The 25,400-nt window shown below is 41.9% G+C and overlaps 1 protein-coding gene across 2 annotated transcripts in view; it reads left to right on the top strand.

Moving 5' to 3' along the window:
- Positions 1–5,513: 5,513 nt before the first annotated feature.
- Positions 5,514–25,400, top strand: part of MAPKAP1 (MAPK associated protein 1) — a 164,994-nt gene continuing 145,107 nt past the window's right edge. For both annotated transcript variants that reach the window (XM_044993061.1, XM_044993060.1), the window contains exons 1-2: positions 5,514–5,641; positions 25,001–25,328. In XM_044993061.1, the coding sequence (XP_044848996.1) occupies positions 25,070–25,328 (259 nt within the window). In that variant the 5' untranslated portion in view covers positions 5,514–5,641; positions 25,001–25,069. The remainder of the gene's footprint in view (positions 5,642–25,000; positions 25,329–25,400) is intronic.

Below are 25,400 nucleotides of genomic sequence, written 5' to 3'. Positions count from 1 at the left end.
CCGCGGCCAGCGGGGCCCGATCCGCTCCTAGCCTAGCACTCGAGGGTGGAGTCTTTCCAACAAGCTGCGAATTCGCCGCCCAATCAGAGCGGGACTGAGACAGCACACTGCCAATCAGAACGCGCGGGGCGGGGCTCATTCCGCCGTGCGCTCGAGCCATCCCCCTTCTCTGCGAAACTTGGGATTGGAGTGTTCGAACAGTCATGTGGCAGGGGGCGAAGGGCGCTGCTGTCCCGCCCTCTCTGTTACTATGGCAACAGTTCAGCTGGGCTGGGGGGGTCTCGCTACTCTCTATCCCAGCCGCAGCTGCTGCTGGCCTTGCCGTGAGGGGGTCGCCTGCTCCCCCTCACCCCCCAGGCATTGCGGCTCGGGCCAGGGGGGTGCCTGGCTCCCCCTCAGCCCCCAGGCATTGGGGCTCGGGCCAGTGGGGTGTCTGGCTCCCCCCTCAGCCCCCCAGGCATTGGGGCTCGGGCCAGGGGGGTGCCCGGCTCCCCCTCACCCCCCAGGCATTGGGGCTCGGGCCAGGGGGGTGCCTGGCTCCCCCCTCAGCCCCCCAGGCATTGGGAATCGGGCCAGTGGGGTGCCCGGCTCCCCCCTCACCCCCCAGGCATTGGGGCTCGGGCCAGTGGGGTGCCCGGCTCCCCCTCAACTCCCAGGCATTGGGGCTCGGGCCAGTGGGGTGCCCGGCTCCCCCTCAACCCCCAGGCATTGGGAATTGGGCCAGGGGGGTGCCCGGCTCCCCCTCACCCCCCAGGCATTGCGGCTCGGGCCAGTGGGGTGCCCGGCTCCCCCTCAACCCCCAGGCATTGGGGCTTGGGCCAGTGGGGTACCCGGCTCCCCCCTCACCCTCCCAGGCATTGAGGCTTGGGCCAGTGGGGTGCCCAGCTCCCCCTCACCCCCCATCATTAGGGCTCACGCTAGTGGGGTGCCTGGCTCCTCCCCACCCCCCGTCATTGGGGCTCAGGATGCCCAGATCCCGCTCAGGCCTGTGGGGTGCCTGGCTCCCCCTCACCCCCTGTCCTTGGGGCTCAGGCCAGTGGGGTGCCCGGCTCCCCCTTGCCCCCCATTATTGGAGCTCATGATGCCTGGCTCCAACTAACCCCCCCCATCCTTGGGGCTCTGGCCGGTGGGATGCCCTGCTCCTCCTCCCCCCTCTGACCTTGGGGCTCAGAACCCATAGGGTGGCTGGCTCCCCCTTTCCCTCACTAGTGATGAATCAGGGTTAGTTGCAGACCCTGTGGTTGTCGCAGGTGCCCTTGGCCCTCCCACCCCTCCTTTTCTGGCTTCCCAGTCTCTCTCTGTTTGGCCCAACCCTTGGCTGTACCAAGAGATCTGGCCAGTTTTATTGTTTCCTTGTTGGGACTAGCTTTGAAAATTGACCCCACTAGCCTGAAAATCCCACTAATGCCTGGAAATGGGCTTTGTGCCATAGACCTGAACCTCACAGATGCTCATAGGTCGATTGGGGCCATATGGCCCCACTGACATAGAAGGGGTGCTCTACAAAACATTACTCTGCCTTTTCTCTGTCCTTGGCAAATACAATCATGCCCTGCTCATATCTGTTCAAAATGCAGCTGCAAAGATCATTTTTCCTAGGTTGTCACTTTGATCATGTCATCCCTTTGAATCCCTCCATTGGTACCCTCTTCTCTATCAAATCAAACATAAGCTACTTGTCTTCATTTTCAAGGTCCTTCATGGCTTATCCCCATCCTACCCATCATTTCTCATTCACTATCAAGATGTCAACTCCACCTTGCTCATTGACACCAGCCTCCATTGTCCACTTGGTAAATTTTAAAACAAGTACCTTTGTGCCTTTGCCAGTGCTGCCCCTCACCCTTGAGAGGATCTCCCTGCAAACATCCACCAAGCAACCTCATTAACCTTCTAAAACTCACCTTCACCACAATGCCTACAAAAAAATGGACAGTAGTTAAGCCACTGGTGCTCTGAAACGAGTCAGTCATATTGACCAATATTGTCTCATTCTTTCCTTGTATTCCCCTATGTGTCTCTATCCATCTGTTGTCTCATCTTATGCTTTGATTGTAAGCTCTTGGGGGCAGAGACTACCTTTTATTATGTTTGTACAGTACCAAGCACAAAAGGGTTGTGGTCCATGACTAGAGATCATTGCTGCTATGGTAATACAAATAATAAAGAATATGTACCAACTGCTCATGTACAGATTATAATAATTACAATTTGTTGCAACAATTGTTCATTAGCTTTTCTTAAAGACAACTTATTTTCTTCTATATCATATGTAATGTGTTTTTCAGTTACATTCAACAATGTGGATAGTTTGAAGGAAGTAGCAAACCGTATCTGAGGTGAGGGATCCAAATCTTTTGATGACCTATAATTCGAACAGTTGGGCTAGATAAACTGGCTTTTGGCCTGCAAATTGCTGGGTTAATTGTGAAGGCCAAACAATTTTCTTCAAAGTAGGAAGAAAATTAGTCAAAGTTACAAGAGGCATAAAAGTGGATTTACAATGTAACCCGCTTGCCCCCTCAACTATGGAGAGACTGTATGTGTGCCAGGGTTGTTAAAAAATCAACAGGTATTTACAGCACTTCACATAGGGAAACTATAGTAAAGCTGGGAGTAGAACCCAGATCTCTTCTCAGAAACCTATTTAAAATTTGTGCCTACCTGACTTTTCTTTATAATAATTAATCTGAAAGGAGTTTTATAAAAATGAATATCCTTTATTACTTGTAGTGTATTTTTCATTTGTTTGATTATATTAGATACCATTTGTGATACTTTTAAATTTGGTTTTCCTATTTAAATAATGTTATTTGAATTTTGCTGCAGTTATTATATAGCATTTTTAATTCTAATATTTATGAAAATTTTAGTTGAAAAATATTTTTACTATTATTTATTATTGCCACTTTTAAAATATTACACAGAAAATATATTCCAGTGCATATTAGTAAATAAATTATGCTTGTAATTTCTAGCGCATTTTTAATTATAAATTCATCCATGTCTCCCTTTATTTATGATAGTGATTCTCTGTATTGAAATACAGTATATATTATCAGAGACAGTGTTAATTATGGATTCTTGGACATTGCATTTGACAAAATATACCAGGAATTTGATTTTTAAAAAAATATTTTAAGTATTATTATCAGCAACTAATGCACGTATTAGCACTCAAAGTGTGAACTGACCCATAAAAAGCAGTGCAATGTCCACATTCTGTACATAGAATCAGTGAAGCACAATAGGCAGTGTGTTATAGCTTGTTATGCACTTCAAGTGTGTCAGAATGGATCCCCCTGAAAAGCAAATTATTCCCAGCAATGCCCATTTCTTCTAGTTAAAAGACTGGCAGGCAAAACTTAAATAGTTATCACCTGTGGAATAGTTTCCCAAAGAAAGTGATGGAAGCTGTCACTTGGGACATTTAAAACTGATCTGGACAAAGTCCTGGAGAATAGACTGTAATTCACGGTATAATTAGGTTCACTGGAAGAAGTACAGAGGTTCTAGGTCATACAGCACACAAAAACCCAACTGCTCATTGGGATGGGTCTCCCTGAGCTCATTGTGTCCTGTGCACTGATCCCCATACTGGCTCCATGTACATTTTTATTGCCAGTTGAAGATATTAATCCTAATAAGTATATCAAACATTCAGGACCAACTTGATCAGCAAATACATCTTCAATCATTATACAGTCAGGCCTGGTCTACAGTTAAAAAGTTTTGTAGGTATAACTATATTGATTAGGAGTGTGAAACCATCCCAGACAGAGCTATGCCAGCAAAAGCCCTAGTGTTGACACATTAAAATACAGTACAACCTCAGAGTTATGAACACCTCAGAGTTACAAACACCAGAGTTATGTCAGCCAATGACACACCTCATTTCGAATCAGAAGTACGCAATCAGGCAGCATCAGAGAAAAACATATAGTACGGTACTACGTTAAATGTATGTTTAAACTATGTTAAACTACTAAAAAATAAAGGGAAAAGAAAGCTTATGTTCAAATAAATTTGTTAGTCTCTAAGGTGCACAAGTACTCCTGTTCTTTTTTCGGTACTTGTTTCATTTAAATTAAGATGATTAAAAACAGCATTTTTCTTCTGTGTAGTAAAATTTCAAAGGTGTATTGTCAATTTCAGTTGTAAACTTTTGAAAGAACAACCATGTTTTGTTCAGAGTTTAGGAACATTTCAGAGTTATGAACAACCTCCATTCGTAACTCTGAGGTTCTACTGTAGTCCTTTTGCTGGTATAGCTTATTTTGGTTGAGGAACTGATACAAACAATACTAGCAAAATAAATCTTTTGACTGTATAAATTGTGTCTTCACTTGCTCTACCAGCAAACCCTTTCTAGGGTAGACAAGGGGTCTGACATCTGCACTTCTCTGAAACAATAGAGCCCACAAAGCACAAAATGAAGCACATGGAAACCAAAGACTTAACGATGTAGAGTAAGTTTGGATTGGCCTGATCTCCTCTAGAGAATCTGGCTGTGTTCAAGACAGATTCCAAAACCATCCTCTTTTACAAGTTTTGCCACAATAACCCCAGATTAATGTGTGACAAAGTCAGAAAGGAATAACAAAATATATCCTGAATAAATCCTCTTTTATCATGACAGGGACAACAGAAAATTAATAAAGTGCATGCACAATCTCACAGTGCATATGTAATTTACATGGGAAGTAATGATCAGTTATTATGGTAGGTACTATAGAAAACCCCAGAAAGATTCTTACACTTTGCCCTAAAGCATCTGATCGTGGTCGCTGTTGGAGGCAACGTACTGAACCAGATGGACCCCAGGATCAGTGCAGGGTGGCAAGTCCTGTGTTCCTAAGAGAGAGAGGTATTGAAAACCCCACTAAATGACATCTGCATCCTGTTTCCAAGGTGGATGCAAGATCATTCTAAGGACACACATTTCTTGGCTGTCTTTGTTGGTTCTTTCTTATGCCAAAATTATTCATTCACTTTATTATTTTTGCAAATTGACAGCGGGCACTTTCCGTACAGTCACCCCCGTTTTCTCTCGATTCCTTCTCTCTCTTTTCTAGTCCGCGGAACACTAGCCCCTGCAGGCGATACTGGTATTGCCCAGGGTGTTTCCGCACCTAAAGGTGCAGAGAGTCGCCCAGCAGGATGGACACCGGTCGGGCGGCGAGCCCCAGTCGCTGCTAGCCGCCCACCTGGGCCCCCAAACACGTGGAACCCGCCCGACGCGGGCAGAGGGGAGCAGCCTCCACAGCCGCGGCAGGGCTAATCAGGGGCTATTACTGGCTGTTCCCCAGCACCCCACCTGCCCGGGCGTCACACCACCAGCACGCGAGGGCTGAGGGCTCCCGGCCCGGCCCGGCGACTATCGGAGCGCGCGCAGGCCGCAGCGGCGCGCACACCACTCACTATCAGCGCATGCGCACAGCACAACATCCCACCCCGCCCGCCGGCACTTGCACATGCTTCCCTGAACCCGTCACTTCCGGCGGGAGGTTGTGTTTCCGGGTTAGCGTGTCCATACCGCTCCCTGGTGTCGGCGGAATCGGTGCGGCCCCGGAAGCGGCCTCGCCGGCGGGGGCAGGAAGGGGAACCCGGCCCCACAGGAGTTGCAGCGCCCGCGAGGCCTGTAAGTGGGGAAGGGTCCCGGGTCCCAGCTGCGCCGCGCGCCCGGCCGGCCCCGCTCCCTGGACTCCGGCGGGCTGTCCCGGGGATGAGCGCGGCTCCGTGCTGGGGCAGGCCGCGTCCCACAGCCCGAGCCCGGGGCTGCGGTTCACCGCCTGCCCGACCCTGGGAAGAGCTGGGTCGGGCCACGAGACCCCGCGCCCCTCCCGGGGTTGAGGGCAGAACCCAGGAGTCCGGAGCCCTAGTCTCCGTCTGCCCCCACCCCCTCGAGCAGCTAGACCCCCACTGGAAAGCTTGAAACCTAGGAATCCAGAGTCCTCGCGCCCAGCACGCCTGCCCCCCCCCCCCCCCAGCGTCAGACACCAGCCCCTTCCCAGAGCTGGCTTGGGCCCAGGAGTCCTACCTCCCACCCTGCTCCCCTGTCCCGCTTTGACCAGTCCATAAACTGGTACTTTGCTAAGGGCATTTGACACCTCGTTGAAGGTAGAAAAAGAAATGTGATAAATGCTGTAGAACTATATAGTTCGTACAAGGCTTCTGTTTCTCCTTATCTCTCATCAGAGCTTTGTTAGCGGAGATTATTGTACATTGCCACATTTCTGACTTAATTATCTTCACAGTATGATGCAAAATATTTGTAAATTTCTTGAGTATCACGTTTCATTAAAATTAAAGGGAGTGAAAATGAATGAACAAAAGTATAGCTAATGATACATTAGCATGGTTTTAGTGCACATGTTCTGTTGCTAATTCACAAGTCTGTAACTGACAATGGGTCTTCGCTTGTGTGAGTTTGTGAGATTCTTCTGTATAATCGTTCATTAATTTCTCTGAATAAAAGTCTTGCTAAATTCATAGGCTACAGGAAACCAGTATTCTACCTTTATGATATTTGAGACTTATGTGACTAAATCAGTCCTGTACATCTACAAATTAGTATTGTTTATATAGAGAACTTTGTTTGCAGCCCTTTAGGGTAGGTAAAATACACTTAAAACACACCAATCTTTTTGCAAAGACTTCATTGTAATTGCACAAATATGTATAGTAGAGGTAATGGACAAGAAGCAATAGTTGAGGTAAACATTGTAGATCAAGTGGGCTTCTAAGAAGTGATTTGAAAGGGGAAAACAGGTGGTGATCTGGTGGGGCATGTGGCAAAAGGTCTGGACTCAGGCACATTATAGCAATTGAGATACTGTTGACAGGCTTTGGTTCAGATACTGATTTTCTGGTTCCCATAAGCAAGTACAATGGACCTGATGTCCAGAGATAATACAGTAAGTTACATTCCTCTGTGTTCTGCTATCACCACCTAATATTAACATTATCACTTTCCTGCTGCGTGAGCTTCTTTGGTTTGGATCCCCAGTCTCCAAGATGCTACTCTGGTTGTATAGGGTGCTTGCAGTGTGACCCTTTAAAGTGATTCCACTCTGCCTTATTTGCTGATTCATTGCCTTGTTTTCTGACACACATGAGAAGGGTTGCCAGCCAACTACAGTGCTCATATACTGTAGGAATTCCAGTGTGGGAGAGGGAGTGGTATATTTTGTGATTGAGACAAAGGTAAGGTTTGGTATTGTTAAACTCATCCCTGGTTGTCATCTAGACCAGGAATAACATAGTCTGGATGCCCCAAATGGGTCATCTTGTCATTTAGTTTTCAAACAGTTGTCAGGTAAACTGTTTTCAGTTTACCTGACATGTTTTACTTAGGTCCTGTCTATACACAGGCTGGAACCAAAATAACTAAATTGGTTGTAATTAAAACATCCCATTATTTTAGTGCAAATCTGTGTGTTGACACTTCTTTTGGATTGAGAGTGTACTGTTTTGATGTAGTCCACAATAAGAGTCTATACGCAGATTTGCTCTGAACTAACAAAAAGTGTCAATTACAACCAGTTTTGAGTCACTACTTCTCATAGTTACACACAATCTGTTGATTACCCTAGCTCAGTGGTTCTCAAACTTTTGTACTGGTGACCCCTTTCACATAGCCTCTAAGTGCAACCCCCCCCATAAATTAAAAACACTTTTTATATATTTAACACCATTATAAATGCTGGATGCAAAGCGGGGTTTGGGGTAGAGGCTGACAGTTTGCGACCCCCCCATGTAATAACCTTGTGACTCCCGAGGGATCCGGACCCCCAGTTTGAGAACCCCAGTCCTAGCTTTTTATTTCAGCTGTGTGCCCTGTCGGGTCTCGGTTTCACTTTCAATAGTTCGGTTCTCTTGGAATTTGTTTGTATAGGAGTATGAGTGGCCCTTACAATAAATATCTCATGGCTAAGGTGTTTGTCAGAAGGATCTGTTTGTTATTTTCAATAAAACAAACTTTCCAGAGCCAGAAATTCTGGGGTGTAAGAACAAGACAAATACCCAAGGACCCTTGATACCTTAAATAACTGAAACAAGTTAATTTAAAAAAAAAAATCAACACAGTGTTCAGTGGAGAAAAGCAAAAAGTCTTCACAGACTTCCCCCATGTCTGCTGATGCAAATAACTCCTATTATCACCTCTTCATAATGTCAGTAAGTTTGCTGTGCTACATTTTACTAACACCAATTCTTTCAGTCGTCTGGTCTATATAGTTCATGTATCAGAGGTGAGGCTAGTCCAGCCCTTTGGTATTCTGCATTTTGATATTTCCCCAGTGTCTCTGCTGGCAAGCTTTCTCAAAACAAGGAATATACTGAAAAGGTCTCAATATTTGCTATTAACTGTCTTTACTGGTGCTGGTCTCTGGTATGTTTTTTTCACATCTTCTGCTTGGTGCAATGTTGTCCATAAACCCAATTTTTTCACTGCAGAATTAATCATATGAAGCACGTCCATAATCTGTTCCCATGATGTGTTTTGAGATGAAGTCCTGTCAAAAGTTAGTTCACAATTTTTAAAAAACTGAGACATGCTTTGTGCACTGACCCTTCAGAAGCCTTGGGCTAATATCTCAGAAATCGAGGAAGAAGTAGGAAAAAAGAGTTTGCTAGGGAGCTTTGAAAATTAAAAGGAGAAAGAAGAGATAGCTACAGTTAAACAATTATGAATCTGTCTGGTTACATTTGATATAGAGCCCAAAGGGCATTTATCTAAGGGTACGTCTACACTACGGGACTATTCCGAATTTGCATAAACCGGTTTTGTAAAACAGATTTTATAAAATCGAGTGCGCGCGGCCACACTAAACACATTAAATCGGTGGTGTGCGTCCATGGTCCGAGGCTAGCGTCGATTTCTGGAGCGTTGCACTGTGGGTAGCTATTCCCTAGCTATCCCATAGTTCCCGCAGCCTCCCCCGCCCCTTGGAACTTCCGGGTTGAGATCCCAGTGCCTGATGGGGCAAAAATCATTGTCGCGGGTGGTTCTGGGTAAATGTCGTCAGTCACTCCTTCGTCTGGGAAAGCAACGGCAGACAAGCATTTCGCGCCTTTTTCCCCTGGATTGCCCTGGCAGATGCCATAGCATGGCAATCATGGAGCTTTTTTTGCCGTTTGTGACTCTCACCGTATGTGTACTAGATGCCGCTCACACAGGCGATTCAGCAGCGCTACACAGAAGCATGCTTTTGCTTTTGCATGACAGCAGAGATGGTTACTAGCCATATTGCACCATCCAAACCCTTCCATAAATTGGAACTGAGGATGATCATGGCTACCAGTCCTTTTGTACCATTTGCTGCTAGTGCCCCTGGTCAATCAGCCAGGGGCGCAAAAGCCAAGAGTGGTTACTAGCCATATTGTACCTTCCATCGTTTTGTACCATTGGCTGCTGTCATAAAAGCAAAAATTGGGAATGACTCCCTGAGTCAATCCCTCCTTTTTGGTATCTAAAAATAGAATCAGTGCTGCCTAATATAGGCAAGTGTGCTAGAGAACTACCTGCTCTGTGTCAGAGCCCGCAGAAATTATTATCTGTATGCTATTCACAGGGGGTGCTCCTGTAACAACCCCACCTGTTGATTCCGTTCTTCCCCCAGCCTTTCTTGGCTACCGTAGCATTGTCCCCCCACTTGTGTGATGAATTAATAAAGAATGCAGGAATAAGACACACTGACTTGTTAGTGAGAAATGAGTGGAAGGCAGCCTCCAGCTGCTATGATAGTCCAGACAGGACATTAAGCAGTGTGTAGGAGAGAAGCCCAGCATCCCACTGCTAGTCCAGGGGCAACTGAATCTTTTCTTTACACATGAAGGGTGGGGGCTGATGGAGCTCAGCCCCCTGTTGCTATGATGAGGATGGTTACCAGCCATATTGCACCATCCATCCACCAGAAAAAATTAGGGCCAATAGGCTGATGACGAGGATGGTTACCAGTCCTTTTGTACCATCAGCTGAGGCTGATGATGAGGATGGATTTCCATCTTTTTGCACGATCAGCTTATGCTGATGATGAGGATGGATTTCCATCATTTTGTACCATCAGCCGCCCATGACGGGGGGGGAGCAAGGATGTTGGTGTTGAGTGCTGCACTATCGCGTCTATCTGCAGCATTCAGTAAAGATAGGGTGACATGTAAAAGAGTCAGAGGATTGTTTTACCTTTCGCTTCTGGGGGTGGGTGGGGGGTGGGTGAGTAGATTGCCAAGCTATGCCCTGACCCGCGGGCACTGTGTTTGACCCTAGAAGCATTTGGAGCTCAGCCAAGAATGCAAATAATTTTAGGAGGCTGCAGGAACTGTGGGATAGCTTCAGTCCTCCAGTCCATGCGCATCCATTTGATTCTTTGGCTTTCCGTTACGCTTGTCACGCTGCAGTGCGCTGAGTCCCTGCTATGGCGTCTGTCTGGAGATTTTTAAAAAAGGATTCTGAATTTCATCTTCTGTAACGGAGCGCTGATAGAACGGATAGAACGGATTTGCCTGCCCTTACAGCGATCACATCCGCATGGTCCATGCGGGAGCTCTTTTTTTTATTTTGATTTCGGACTGCATCGCCACCCGTGCTGATCGGAGCTCCACGCTGGGCAAACAGGAAATATTCAAAAGTTCGCGGGGCTTTTCCTGTTTACCTGGCCAGTGCATCCGAGTTGAGAATGCTGTCCAGAGCGGTCAGTGGTGCACTGTGGGATAGCTCCCGGAGGCCAATACCGTCGATTGCGGCCACACTAACCCTATTCCGATATGTTAATACCGATATTAGTGCTACTCCTCTCGTCGGGCAGGAGTACAGAAACCGATTTAAAGAGCCATTAAAATCGATATAAGGTGCCTCCTAGTGTGGACGGTTGTGGCGTTAAATCGGTTTTAGGCTCCTAAAACCGATTTAAACGCCTAGTGTAGACCAGGCCTAATAGTCATTTTCTTTGTGAATATGCAAACAAGTCATAAAAGGGGTGCAAGGACCTCCGCCCCCTGTTGTGATGAGAGAGAAATATAGTTATGGTCTGTCTTGTCCAAAGTTTATTCAGTTTAATGTTTAATATAAATGGGTACAAATTTTGATTTCTAAAATATTTGCTTTGGAATGAACTCCTGTTTTATAAGTAAATACTGTGGAATATAAAAATGAAGAAAATAAATCCTGAGCAGCTGTTCAAGATCTAATTTTGGATGACAGCAGTTCTAGCTTTGGAAGTAGAAATGATACAGGCAAACAGGATTAGGACCAGAGAGAGAAATTGGCAGGTAACTTTTTTTTTTTTTTTTTTTTTTTTAAAAGGGAGGGGGAGAAAATCAGCATTTGGAACAAAGTGTGGTGATAGAAAAATGTTGAGATTAAATTCTGGTAATATATTTTGCCTACATACTGTGGATTTTATCTTCTCTTTACCTTTACTTGTATGCAGTGTAGTTAGTTTTATTCATAGCTAGATTTACAGTATTTGAAACAGGAATCTACATTTATGAATATGCTTTTACTGTTGATGTAGACAAAATGAACTATATCTCTAAAACATATTTTAAAGGTAATGTCCCTCTCAGTTCTCTAGGATCACATTTTTTAGTATTGAAATGTGATACGGTGGTGACAGAGACCTAGCCATAAAACTATGACTGATAGGGAGCAGTTATTTTGTGGTTGAAAACCAGTTAAACATTCCAAATGAAATTTACATCCAGATATAAGGTATCTCGACCAAAGAAAAATTGGAAACAGTCCTTAATGTGATCTTGCTACTATCTGGCAATTAAGTTTGTCTCCTTAGTTTTGTTAGAAAGGACCGTAGGCAGATGAGAGATACAAGCCACAATCCTACAGTCAGATCTTTAGAGGGGGCCATTGTCAGGTGAACCCAGTTGCAGGTCATTGTCAAGGAATAGTGAGATTGAAAAATGCAAATCATAGCCTAAAAATTGAATCCCTTGACAATTCCTCAAAGAATTTTGATGGAGAGCTAAACTTTTTTAGATCTAATTTTATTTTTTTCAGTGGTATACAAGCAAAGAGAAAAATGTACTACTCTGGATTCTCCTTTTTTTGTCAAGTGTATGTTAAAGACTGAAGTGTGTTCATGTACATGTGTACAAGTGATGGTGTTTGTAACGTCCCGTTAGCCTGAGCCATGTGAGCCTGAGTCAGTTGGCACAACCTAGCCACGGGTTTTTAATTGCTTGTAGTCATATCTATAGAGTTGAAGACCAGAATGGACTACCAGATCATTTAGTCCAGTGGTTCTCAAACTGTGTCTCGGGACCTCAAAGTGGGTCACGACCCTATTTTAATGGGGTCGCCAGGGCTGGCATTAGACTTGATAGGGCCTGGGGCTGAAGCCCGAGCCCCACTGCCTGGGGCTGAAGCTGAAGTCTGAGGGCGTCAGCCCTGGGTGGCGGTGCTCAGGTTACAGGCCCCTTGCCCGGGGCTGAAGTCCTTTTGGTTTTGGCCCCCCTATCTGGGGCTGTGGGGTTTAGGTAGGCTCAGGTCCCCCTGAGGTTGTGTAGTGGTTTTTTTGTCAGAAGGGGGTCACGGTGCAATTAAGTTTGAGAACCCCTTTTTTAGTTTGACCTACTGCATGACAGAGGCCACTAATCCCCACCCAGTTACTCCTAGATTAAGCCCAATAACAAGGATTAGACTAAACCATCATGTGGCTCAAGCAGAGAACAGGGAGGAGTGGGGTTTACCAACACCCAAGGCCTCTGCAATGGAAGGTGGTGGAGGCAGCTGCAGATATAACACAGGCTCTATGCTTATCAATTCTGAGTTTGAGTTTATTGTTCTCACAGAATGATTGTTATTGGGGACCCCGGGCTTGTCTCTTTCAGCACAGATCAGCATTGTAAGTGTGAAACTTATTAGTAGAATAAAACTGCATGATTCTGCTAACAATTTGGAAATTTAAAAAAAAAATACAAAATATTCACTAGTAGTTCAAGACTATTAAATGGGAAGAAAGTAAAGAACTAGCAACAGGTATATAAAATATTTTATTGTACAAAAATAATGATTTAAATAAAAACATTTATTTTATTTTTTTAAATCATGATCATTGGCTATCATGGCTTAGCCTTGTGTTATAGTTGGAGAGTAGGAGTCAGTACTCCTAGCTCCTTTTATTTTTATTGCCTCTCACTTACTCTTAGGCTAGTCCCATCATCTTTTTGTGCCTTAGTTTCCCTTTTGCAAACAGATATAATAATACATTAATGTAAGGAACACTGGGGCTTAGTTAATGTCTGCCAAGTATTTTTCATATCTGTCTAGAGGATCTCCAAATATTGTTAAAGGACAGTGTCAACCTGAAAAATAACAGCTCCATCTAAAGATGTTGTGCCTACTTTCGTTACAAGTAACTCCTCAGATTACTGTAATTGAAGAATGATAAAGAAAATAATCAGCTTACAGGAAGTGCTATTCAATAGGCAAAGTATAGTCAGTTTCACTGTCTTGTTGATGCTGAATACAGACCCTTCCTCAAGTTCTGCAAAAGGGCGTTGATCATTAATAGAAGTAGCAATTTTTAAAAAGGAATTTAAAAAACAAAATTGGAACATACTATTTACAAAGTAAATAAAAATTAAAAAATAAATTAAAATTAATTAATTAAAAAAACCCTGTCTTTAAATGCCAGAATGAACTAATGTGCTCTAGGTTTTTGCTGTTCTTGTCAACTCTAATGAGCATGTACTTTAAGACTATGGTAGTTTCATCATATGTGGCCAGCGCAGTATGATTAGATAACTTTGTGAATGTGGAGTATGTGCTCTTATACTTCTGTAGTAGCCAATATAAACAATTCAATATAATCATGACTGTTCAAAATTAAGCCGTGTTTGAACATATTTAGATTAGGCAAAAAACAGACAAGATGCTGCTTCTGTAAACTGCTTCTGTCCAAACCATTCAGTACAATATCAGAATGAAAAATGACAACACTTTGTCATCTGTTCAAATTGATATTGCACTCTTTGCAGTGACAGCTGAAAAGGCCCACAGGTGCCATATAAAGAGGTGACCATGTTGTCATATTTCATTTAGGCATCCCTCTGCAAAGCCATAATTACCTAATTAGGTTGTTAATTAGGAGATTAGCATTTCACTATATTGATAGAATGCTCTTTGCAGGCATGAGTCTAGATACAGATTTGTCTGCTCTAATTTATAATCTCTGCATTTTTTAATACATATTTATTTGCTTAAATCTTGAGGTGGGATAACTCAGTTTAGCAAAGAAACAGTTTGTTTACAGTCAAATGAAGCTTTGACACAACCAAGAAACAAATAGTGGAGGTAGGTTATGTGGATGGGTGCTCCAATTTTCCCTCTCTCCAAACCCCCTCTATCTCCATGACACAGTAAATAAAATATTTAAAGTATTTCACTTGGTATAATTTGCATCCTGATTAGTATGACAGCAAAAATAGAAGAATTCCAAACAGTCAGTAAATACAGAAATAAAATATTTTATGTAAAACAGATTTACATGTTCCTAAGCTAGCAAGGATTTTAAAGGTATTTTTAATAAATGTTGCACTTGCATCATATTTAAAAAAAAAATCCAGTTTCTCTCATGAAAGCGCACCTTTTAAAACCACTTTAAATGGTGACTTTAATTACGGTATTTTTTTAAAATATAGTAACCAAAGGATTAGTGACAGCTTTTCTAACTAAGTATTCAGTCTTAAATTTAGCTGAGTATTTGAAACATTCCTTAAGTTTTCATATGTGGTTTGAATTTGGTACTTTTACCAGAGGTTGAAGACTAGAAAGAGGAAAGGTTGTTCCTGTACTGGTGAGAAAATAGTTATCCTGAGCTGTTTTTTCATAAGTGGAGGGAGAATTCATTGTGAAATTATTTTGGATTACCTGAACCAATAAACTATTGAAGTGTGTTCTCACCTTCCTGCTTCAGCCAATGAGCTGTTGGGGAAATGAATTCTGCTTTACTAATCTTTTTCTTTTTGTGTTGGCCTTTAAAATCACTTTTAAAAGCTGCAGTCAAATGGAGATGTTAAAGTCTAGGGATCAAGGAACGACGCAGGCCTACAATCATGTAATATTGTGTTGTTCCTTCCAGCTTGCTGCATTCTGAGATTAAAGGAATTATTTTATATTCATGGCATACTTTCATACTTTGTATTAATTCTGTGATATTTCGAATTTGATTTTTTTCTTTCAAATCTAATAGGGACTAATTCTTTATTAATTGATTATGGAACACAGTCAACTTAAAAATTACCCTTCTGTCTGAAAATTGCCTACAATTACTGAAACATAACACAAATGAAAGAACTTTTTTTCCTCTGTTTAATTTTACTTTTACAACAAAAAAGAAACATTTTTTGGAAAAAGGAAAATCACAGAAATTTACAGGAGGACTGTGGCTGGTGTTGAATCTAAAACTACTTTTAACTTAACTTGAAACATGGACAATTACAACATATTTTATTAAAGCCACGAGAAATTTATTGATAAGTCGCACTTTAAAGGGGTGGCTGTGTCATCACAAATATTCTGGTTTTGAATGGACAATTTAGGAAGTTTAACTGCAGCATAACCATATTTATTGAACTAAAATTGAGTTGTCCCATCCACTCAGAACTCAAAATAGTTCCTGATCCGCAACTGTATACTTATTTGTCAGTCCTGTTGAGCTATATATTCTGTCTAAGGCTTTTGTCTGAATAAAGATGATATGGTTATTTTTTAACCATAGCATATGACAATTTCTAATAATGATCCTTAGTCATTTAGGGCATGGGGACTGCATGATAACTGTACAGTTATCTCAATAGCCCAACTGTGAATTTGCAAATCTATTCCGGCTACTATGAAATCATCATCTGAGCTACTGCTCTCAGAACTCACCAAAAGCATGTTCACAACAAACCTGGCTACCCTGACGTCAGACCATTGCCTTGATGCTTTGTCTAATCCCAGATATACATTCAATTTAAATTTAAAAGTAATTTATCTTACATAGGTCACTGGAGAGTAAGTCTCCCTGTGGGAGCAGGGAGATATTGAGAAAACCAGGGGTTAGGTAGGGAGGGTGGCCATAATGTCAGCCAGACTATGGATGCGTGGGGAGTTCTCATGGCATTCACCCTCAGAACAGAAGGGTTCATAGCCACACAGAGCTCAGAGGTGATGGAAGGGAAAGGAAAACTCATTTTACCATAATTCAGTGTTGCCAGTTGCCATGATATTTGATATTTTTTTCTCAAAGCCCCCAGCTGCTAGTCATGTGTTTATATGGGAATTTCAGTTTGCATTGGGGGGGAAGGGAAGGGAAGGGGTTCTAGCCCTCAGGTTTGCAGAGAAAAGCTTGAAAATACCCTGACTACATTCACAGGGGGGAGGATTCTGACCAGATGTCTGGGAATGTAACCTGGGGTCGGTGGCGAGAGAATAGCCCAGGGCATGTGCATGTGTGGTAAGATGCTGGCTGCCACATGACCCCACCCCCTTCCCCAGTACTCTGTTTCTCCTTTGGCTGGGGCAGGAGGATGCGTCCAGGATGCCACCCAACATCCTTTCCCCTCTGGTTTAAATTTACCTAGGCTTTTCAAAATCCCCTTGTTCTGATTGCCCCACCCTCCATCCCCATAGTTGTAGCATAGGACCTGTGGTTTTTTTTATGATCCTGTGGATCTGACTGATGTCTCTCTTGGGATCAGGAAGAAATTTTTCCCATTGGGCAAAATTGTCAAGAGGTCTGGTGGTTTGTTTTTTGTTTTGCTTTGTTTGCCTTCCTCACAGCATTATAGAGTTTCAGTTGGGTTGAATGCAATAGGATTTAAACGTTTTGAGTAAGGAAGGTTAAACTGTTAACTCATTGCAACTTGTGGCCAGTATCCAATGCAGGTAAAGGCTCAAAGGGCCAACTCCCAGTGGTAAATGAGACCTGGGCTTTTGGCTGGTGGAACTTGCGGTTATATGAGGGGGGCAACCTGAAGTTTTTGTGGACTGAGGTGCGCACCACCTTGGTGGGCTCTACGCCACCATGCCCCTGCAGTAGGGAGAAAAGAGAGAGGTTTCACTGCTGAGCTGCGTTGCAGGGTAGGCAGTGGAGGGTCTACCTTGAGTTACGGTGTGAATGGAGCCCAATAACCTGCACTGCAACCAGTTTCTGGTACGTAAAAACAGCAGGTGGGCATGTTGCACAACTACCAAGTGTAAAATTGATAAAGTTGTCTCTTCAATCCATCCCATATGTCTTTTATTCGTTCACCTGCATGTCTTGGTCAAACTTGAGTCTTAAAGGCTCAATATCAGAATACAAATAAAAATAATCAAATTATATATATATAATTTTAAATCATATACATTTGAAGCAAATCTCATGCTTTAGGGGGTTGACAGTACTGATAGCTTGAGAGTGCTTTTTTTGGTCTCAGAAATATCTATACCCTGGACTTAAGCTCAAATCTCAAGGAGTTTCTTATGTGTCTGTACAATTCAGACTCCAAAGCTGAGGTCTGTTTGACCCATAATACATTTAGTATCTCATAAACAGTTATCTAAATAAATACATAATTCTGTTACAAATATACTTTATTTAGAAACTGACATTTCACTAACATTTTTAGAATAAAAGAGAAAAATTTGAAATCTGGATATATTTTCTAATTAGCTATTAACAGGGATATCTAACAGGGATATTATACTAGTTTATCTTGGGGCCTGATAAAACTGCATTAGTTGAGGATCTGTCAGTGTTTTCATTATAAATGACTGTAAATGGGTATTTGTAGTTATGTATCTTTAAATTTCTCAAAGCTTTAACAAGATATGCAAACTTTCCATCCTTTTGCTGTTTTAAAAAAGAATCATGTAATTAAGTAGGTGGCATCAAATTCAGGTAATAGTCCTGATCCAGCAGAGGAGCTTTAGCTTAGAGGCGGGGAATTGGACAAGTGCACACACGTATTTTATAAAAACATTTGCTGTTCAGTGTTGTGCTTATCAGAATATTTTATGATGGATATAAATCGCAGTTTATCATGTGTAAACTTCAAATCACATCAGTTTGGATCATGTATTGGAATTTGCTACGGCAGTGGCAAAATTTTAAATTTAATTTTTTTCCCCACCAAAAGAGAGATCTTTCACAAAACAGATTTTGGTTTGTGGTGAACTGCTGCATAAATAGTAAACATTTTTCAAGATTTCCTGATTTGTTTTTCCTGCTTTCCAACCTCTCAAGCTTTATATCGATATTGCACTGTCCTTTTATTTTTTTATATATCCTTGATGTAGTATTATGGTACAGACTAGCTCTCTGTTGATAGTTATTATTCTGCCTTCCTTAAAATGGGAACAGAAAGTGCTTCGATGGAGAAATTGAAAAGTTATCTAGTTTTGCTGTAGCCTCTAGAGGTGTCTGCAGTGTTATTCCATAACTGTTTTCTATTGATATCTGTAAATTGATAGCCCTACACTTTCTCCTTAACAGTATGTTAGGTGCAATACTTTATGGTTGTGGAGACAGTCATATGTTACATTGCTATGCTAAATTGGCTCATTAATACTTTCTATATTGATATTAATAAGTCCTACCTTAGTGCAAACACAAAAACTGGCTCCTTAGTATTTAATTTTAGGGTAAGCTAACTGTTCATGATGATAGAAGTAATATTTTCTGATAACAATTGTTACCAACTTTTTGTTTGACAATGTCCTGTAAAAAAGAATGCTTTTGATTTCAATTGTACTTTTCTTAGATAATTAGTGTTGATTTATGTCTTCAGCATAGATGATGTGTGTAAACATATATCATTATTCTGCAACCAGCGTTATCATTATTTCTCTATGTGCTTCACTCTGCAAAGATCTTTTGACATTAATGGTACGCTTATCCCATTGGTTTCTGTGGATCTTTGTATTACAAAAGTATTATTTTTCCATGTTGCAAAATATTTCAAAGTAATTTAGTGCTTTTGCATTTTTAGGAGTAAAAGCAGGTGCTTACAGGCAGTGCAAGCAGTGACCTCTATAGTTGAGGATACCTAAATGTTTCCATTATAAAAGGTCATTTTTAGTTGCTTACGGCTTTCTCGGAGTTTTACCACGTTGGCTGAAATTTGGTGTTTGAGAAGTCCAAGAGCAAATTTTTCTGAATGTCACACTGTTGGCCCATTTTCGAGCATGGAAAATGCAAAAATTAAGTTTTTCACTAAGAAAATTATTTTGGTTTCCTCCAAAACTTCTGGAGGCAGCAGTGGAACATTGAAATTTTGTGGGGTTGTATTCCTGACGTTGTAGATGGCCACTGAAAACTAGATTTGCTCTGGCTGAGTTATGCCTATGTAAAATGAGTGAAATACATGTCTCAGGATTTCATTGTATGCGCACGTGGGTGTGTAACAATGGAATAGAATTTCAGGTTTCAAAGACAGGATTGTGGAATATGGTCTGTGAAGGTGTGCATGAATGGAGGTAGGACTTTCAAGGAGTACCATATGGGAGGAGGTATGACCCCTTCAGAGCCCTGCCTTATTTCACCTCCAAGGAGCGCCTTTGTTCTCTTTTATGATATAGGCGAGGATGGAATGAGGCATGAACTCTCACCTCATCAGTTGCATATACTGTGCAGTGAAGGGTATCTCTATTGCTGTCCAGTAAATATAGTAGCATTTTTGGAGTAATTTCATTGCTTAAAAAAAACAACCAGAAATTCAATACAAAATGTATTAAAAGAACATTATGATGCCAAGAGCACCCAGAAGTCAGGAAGTGACACATTCAAGTTTTTATAGCCCAAATTTAGATATATCCCTTTGTATGTATGTATTCCTGTGTATGCACTAAGATACTGTTTTAAATATATGATTGCATACCATTATTTTCCCAGGACCACTGCCACATTCTGTGCACGCTTTAGACAACTGAATGAGAGGGGGTTGTGCAGTGAATTGCTCTGGTATCCAGAGCATTCTGCCCTACTCCTTGTATATGCTGTTATACATGAGGCTGATGTACAAGGCAACCTTATTTCATTCACTGCATAAACAGCATGCTGTGTCATAAATGCAGCAGTCTACTGGAAGAAGTATTGTTATGATAAAATCAGTGTACTGAGACCCAAGAATCAGACAGGAATCAGTTATATTCTTGACTTTGCATAGACTTCCTGTGCAACCTTGAATAAGTCACTCAGCCTCTTTGTAGCTCAGTTCTGCATCTGTTAAATGATGAAGATGCTACTTAACTTCACAGAAATGTATGAGGATAAATTCATGAAGATTTGTGAGGTGCTTTAATACTACAATGATCAGACCCATAGAGAACCCCGGAGAGAGAGAGAAACTTTTGTTCAGTGCATAGCTTGGATGATGTGCACAAAGTGGGACATTGGGTCACACACTGAACAATAAAGTTAAAGAAAAGAAATTGCCTCATCACTGAGCAATGTGCATCTTGTACACTAAACGAAGTAAAGGTTTTGTGGATAAGTACTTTATGATCATGTAATTATATCTTACTCAAGGGGGCAAAGTTACAGTTTTGTAGGCTTTGTAGACTTATTACAACTGTAACATTTTTAATGTTTTGTATGGAATATACATAAACGTTGTCTCTAAATTATACTACCATTAAATAAAACAGTATCAGCGAAGTGCAAAATGCTAAAATAACATTAAGGTTTTGATTTAAAAACACACAAAGTTGTGTTTTGCTGAAGCGGTGACGATGTCCTGATATTTTCTTATGTCTCACTATTACACGTTGAGTTGCAATAATCAACCATGGGTCTGAGTAGCACGCGAGTTCTGATACATTGCCACAGCCAAGTAAATTAATGAATCTGTCCTGCAAATCCATACTCTTGTGAGCAGTCTCATTGAAATCTGTGGGAATATTAGTATTTAAGGTTTCTCATATAAAGGTTTATAAAGTTGAGAAGTTTGCCTGAATTTCTTTGCCTTTGTGCCTCATGTCAGAATCATGACATTGCATTATATTTTGCCTCTGTCAAAAGTGGGAACTGATTATTATATAGATGGCAAGTGCTAAAATACTGTGGCGGGGATCAGGACTTGATGAATAGTCTTCACATTGTCTGAATGAGAAATTTGGTGGAATTTTTAATACTTTCCAGTTGATATACATTTTAGCATGGAAGGGGTTTTAATGTACCTTTGCTAAAATTAGAAATAAAGGGGGTTCTTATGGTTAAACTCTAGAGTTGAACACACAATTTCTTGTGAATTTTCCCATAATTATCAATAGACAAAGTGATTGCATGTGTAAGACTGTAAGAAAACCTGAGCAATTTAGCATGCTGAGTGTTAATAGCTCAAAGTCGGGGTACAGTGTAGAAAGGTAAAAATATCGCATCTGCTGTTACATGTTGTTAACTCCCTCAGCAGACATTAAATCATTTCAAGTACAATAATAGTGTGGGAGGTAAATTAACTAACCATTAACAATCTTATAAATACACAATTAACATGCCAACATTTATATGACACATTGATGGGGCAGCAGTAATTTTTGATTGGGAGTTTGCAGACCTTTTAGAAGCCTAAGGCTGCTGCTTTTTTAAACAAATTCTTAGTATTTGCAGGTGAGCAGTGCCTTTTCCAGTACTGAGGTGTAAATAATTATATTTAAAGAACATTCTCAGTACACAACCTGGGAGACATTTCCGTTTTAAATATCCATTTACTGTACTTAGTTGTCTGTACTCCTGAGGTCAAAGCCTGCTGGTTATTACTTAAAGGCCTTCAGCTGGCAAATTACAGCAAAGGGACATGTGCCTTATGGTCTTTCATTTTTAGGAGACAGTGAGAAATCTTTATGGGACAGACAATTTATTTTTCTAATTAAAATAATCTGTCTAGACATGCATAATTATAATTTAATAAAAGTTGCCAGAAAACAGCTAGGCATTGTTAATGTAACTTATTAAAACTTGTTGTGGTAGAAGGTGAATTATTCTTTAAGAGGTATATTTTTAACAAATGGAATGCTGGACCTTTTGCTGAAGTCCTGCATGGTGCTGGGACTATTATTTATCAAGCTATGAATTTGCATGGCATTTTACCAAAAAAAAAAAAAAAGACACAATCTCTCCATCAAAGAGCATAGACAAGAAATGACAGACAAGGTGGAGAATGGGAGAGAGAGACAACAAGTAAAACGGTAAAGATTGGTAAAGATTATGTAACTTATGTTGTTGGATTCTGACTTTGGTAGGTTTTTTATGGGGGAGGGATTGGTGATCAAATTCCCATAGTATGATGCTTGCAGGACACCTCTATAACTTTGACTTTCTTTCCACCATTAGTAACTGTATGTGAATGTCAGAAGTTAAGTACTACTTTTGCTTCTTTCTGTTTAATACAGGTGACCAGATGTCCCGTTTTTGGGGACTTTTTCTTATATAGGCGCCTATTACCCCCGACCCCTGTCCTGTTTTTTCACAGTTGCTATGCAAGTTGCAGCACTGGTGGAGGCTTTCCAGCGCTGCAGTTAGTAAGTGGCCACACCTGCAGGGCACTTCCAGCGCTGGTCATCAAGTGTGGCCACACACCAGCGCTGTTATTGGCCTCCAGGGTATAAGGGTGTATCCCAGAATGCTTTTAACTAAATTACTCCCTTTGTTTTGTTATGCAGCCTCTCTTTGTTTTGTTGTGAACCTCCGGAGCTCCGTTGCTACCAGAGCTGCTCTACCGGAGCTGCTTATCAGCTCCTGTTTGCTGTGATCTATCTGTGAACAATCAAATGAGATCCTCCTCCCTGCGTGATTCACAGGGGTTGAGTGTTTGCGTTTTGCTTGACCAGCAGCGAGAAAAGGAGTCATTCACAGGGGTTGAGTGTTTGCTTTGCTTGAGAGAAATGGGGGGAGGGGGCAGAGGGGGGAAAGAGAGTATGTTGGATGCAGGCTGTTTGCAGTTAACAGTAAGGGAGTGGGAAAATTTTCTGATTTTGCACAGTGTCAGTTCCAAAAATCCACTCTCTCTTCCCCCCCCCCCCCCCGGTCCCTGTCACACTGCCCCACACCCCCCTCTTTTGCTGCCACTTGAATGCTGGGATAGCTGCCCATAATTCATCACTCCCAACAGCACTGCAAATGCTGCAAATGTGGCCACACTGCAGCGCTGGTAGCTGTGAGTGTGGCCACACACCAGCGCTGGCCCTGCACAGCTGGACAACCAGCGCTGCAACTACCAGCGCTGCAGATTTGTAAGTGTAGTGTGAAATGGGGTGTGGATTTGCCATTCCCATTGAGGTGAGCTGATGCTTCCCTGCATTCTGGTCTGTGACAGACTATAAGGCAAGGCTCAAATTGCAATCTTTTACTCTAGTTCTGTCAGAATGTACTTAGTGGGGTTTGACATCCTTTTTTTCTCAGGCCATGGCTACACTTGCAAATTTGCGGCGCCGCAAAGCGCCAGTGTGGTCAAAGCCCCAGCGCTGGGAGCGCGGCTCCCAGCGCTGTACGTTATTCCCCACAGGGAGCTCTCTCCCAGCGCTGGCGCTTTGACTACACTTAGCACTTCAAAGCGCTTTGAAGTGCAAGTGTAGCCATAGCCTCAGTTCTTTCTGGGAAATTCCTTTCTCTTTCTTGAAGAAGCTCTTGCAGAATGCAGTGATAATGAGAAGTTGTCATCTACCCGCAATATGCTTATTTAATCCCTTGAGTTCTATAGTTGTTTTGAATCATTTTTTCCCCAGGAAGCGGGAATATTTCAGCCATGCATTTGTATGAAAGGCAGTGCTGTCTAACAGATATAAACCACAAAGATTGAAAGTTTGAGGTCCTGGGTGCTGTTTCTTGCTCTGCCATGGCGGTAGCTATAGGCAAGAAACTATGCCTCCATTTTTGCTACCTGTAAAATGCAGATAACACTTACCTCACACAGTTTGGTAAATATTTGTTTATTTTGTTAAGCAGTGCTATGAAAGTGCAAATTGCTGTTGTTAAATACTAAAGAGCTCAGACACTTGTGGTATATGACCATAGTATTCTTCAGGTGTTACACTAATGGTCCTCTAACAAACTCCATTGAGCAGCAATGCAAGTTAAATGTTCTGTCCTGAGATGCAAAACTTTTCTTCTCTTTTTTTTAAAAGTTTCTCCTGGAAATGGAAAAACTGGAGTTCAGTTGGTCGGATGCACGTTTGGGTTTAAAGAAAGTTCCCTCTTTAAACCTATGCCTTAATTTTTAGGTTTAATTATTAGTTTCCTGCTGAAGAAGTCTTTGCTGAATGAAGAAATGGTGTTCAGTGTATCATTGCTTTAGCATGCATTTTATGACTGCTGCACCAGCTTTTCAACAATAAGTCATGTAGGTGGTAGCAGTCGGTGTGACGAGCTGAACTCAGAAGATTGGAGGGAGCTGAGAGCACAGAGAGAAGGGGTGAGAGGGAGGGGGTGCAATCATCTAGCTAGGCAGTAAATCTAAGAGAGCATCTCAGGAGGTGTCTTCTTTAAGGGGTGCTAAAATCAAACATTGAAGAGGCAGTATGCAGAGGAGGATAGGAGGAAGACAGCATCAGACAGAGGAACGGAAATAGAGGATTGTTGTAGGGAGTGGGTGAAAGACAAATAAATACATAGTGGCTGATGTTATCAATTAGGTGAGAGTAGGGGGGGCTGAAAGTATTAAAGGAAGAGCAGGGAGAAGAGGGAAGATGTTGACTGTGTAAAGGAAACTTCCTCCTGGGTGTAATAGGTAGGTCCATTGTACCTTATAGCAATCACTTGTTTTGTGTTAATTACTAGTTTGGGGGTGCACATTTTATTTAATTTTCTTAGGTTAACTTTTTGAATTCAAACTGTCCCCAAGGATAGATACTCACTATGTAAATGGTTGTACCATGTCAGAATGAAATTAAAGTAATTCAATGCATAAAACTTAGTTAACTAATACTTAATTCCAGTTTTGGATGTGACAAAAACATCCCAGAGTAAACATTAATCACTCTGTTTTTCTTAAAGTGCTGTATATTTTATGTTTCCAGGTAAGTTTGTCCATGGAGCAGCATGGCGAGAAGAAGATAGCATAATAAGGTGGTGGAGTTGTGGACAGGATGGCCTTCCTGGACAACCCAGCAATTATATTGGCTCATATTCGGCAGTCACATGTGACCAGTGATGACACAGGGATGTGTGAAATGGTCCTGATAGATCATGATGTTGACCTAGAGAAATTCAATCCTTCTTCAGTGACTGGAGACAGTGGTTCGGAAATTCAGGGAAGCAATGGAGAGACTCAGGGTTATGTATATTCCCAATCAGTTGATATTACCTCAAGCTGGGACTTCGGTATTAGAAGACGATCAAATACAGGTAAATGTTGTTTGCAAAAAAACCACCCCAAAACAAAACAGAAAACCAGCAACAACAGCATACCCGTTAGAA

This window comes from Mauremys mutica, chromosome 18 (genome assembly GCF_020497125.1).
Source record: "Mauremys mutica isolate MM-2020 ecotype Southern chromosome 18, ASM2049712v1, whole genome shotgun sequence".
Taxonomy (NCBI): domain Eukaryota; kingdom Metazoa; phylum Chordata; order Testudines; family Geoemydidae; genus Mauremys; species Mauremys mutica.
The sequence above is the reverse complement of the archived record's forward strand: the minus strand, read 5'-3'. Positions and strand labels throughout refer to the sequence as shown.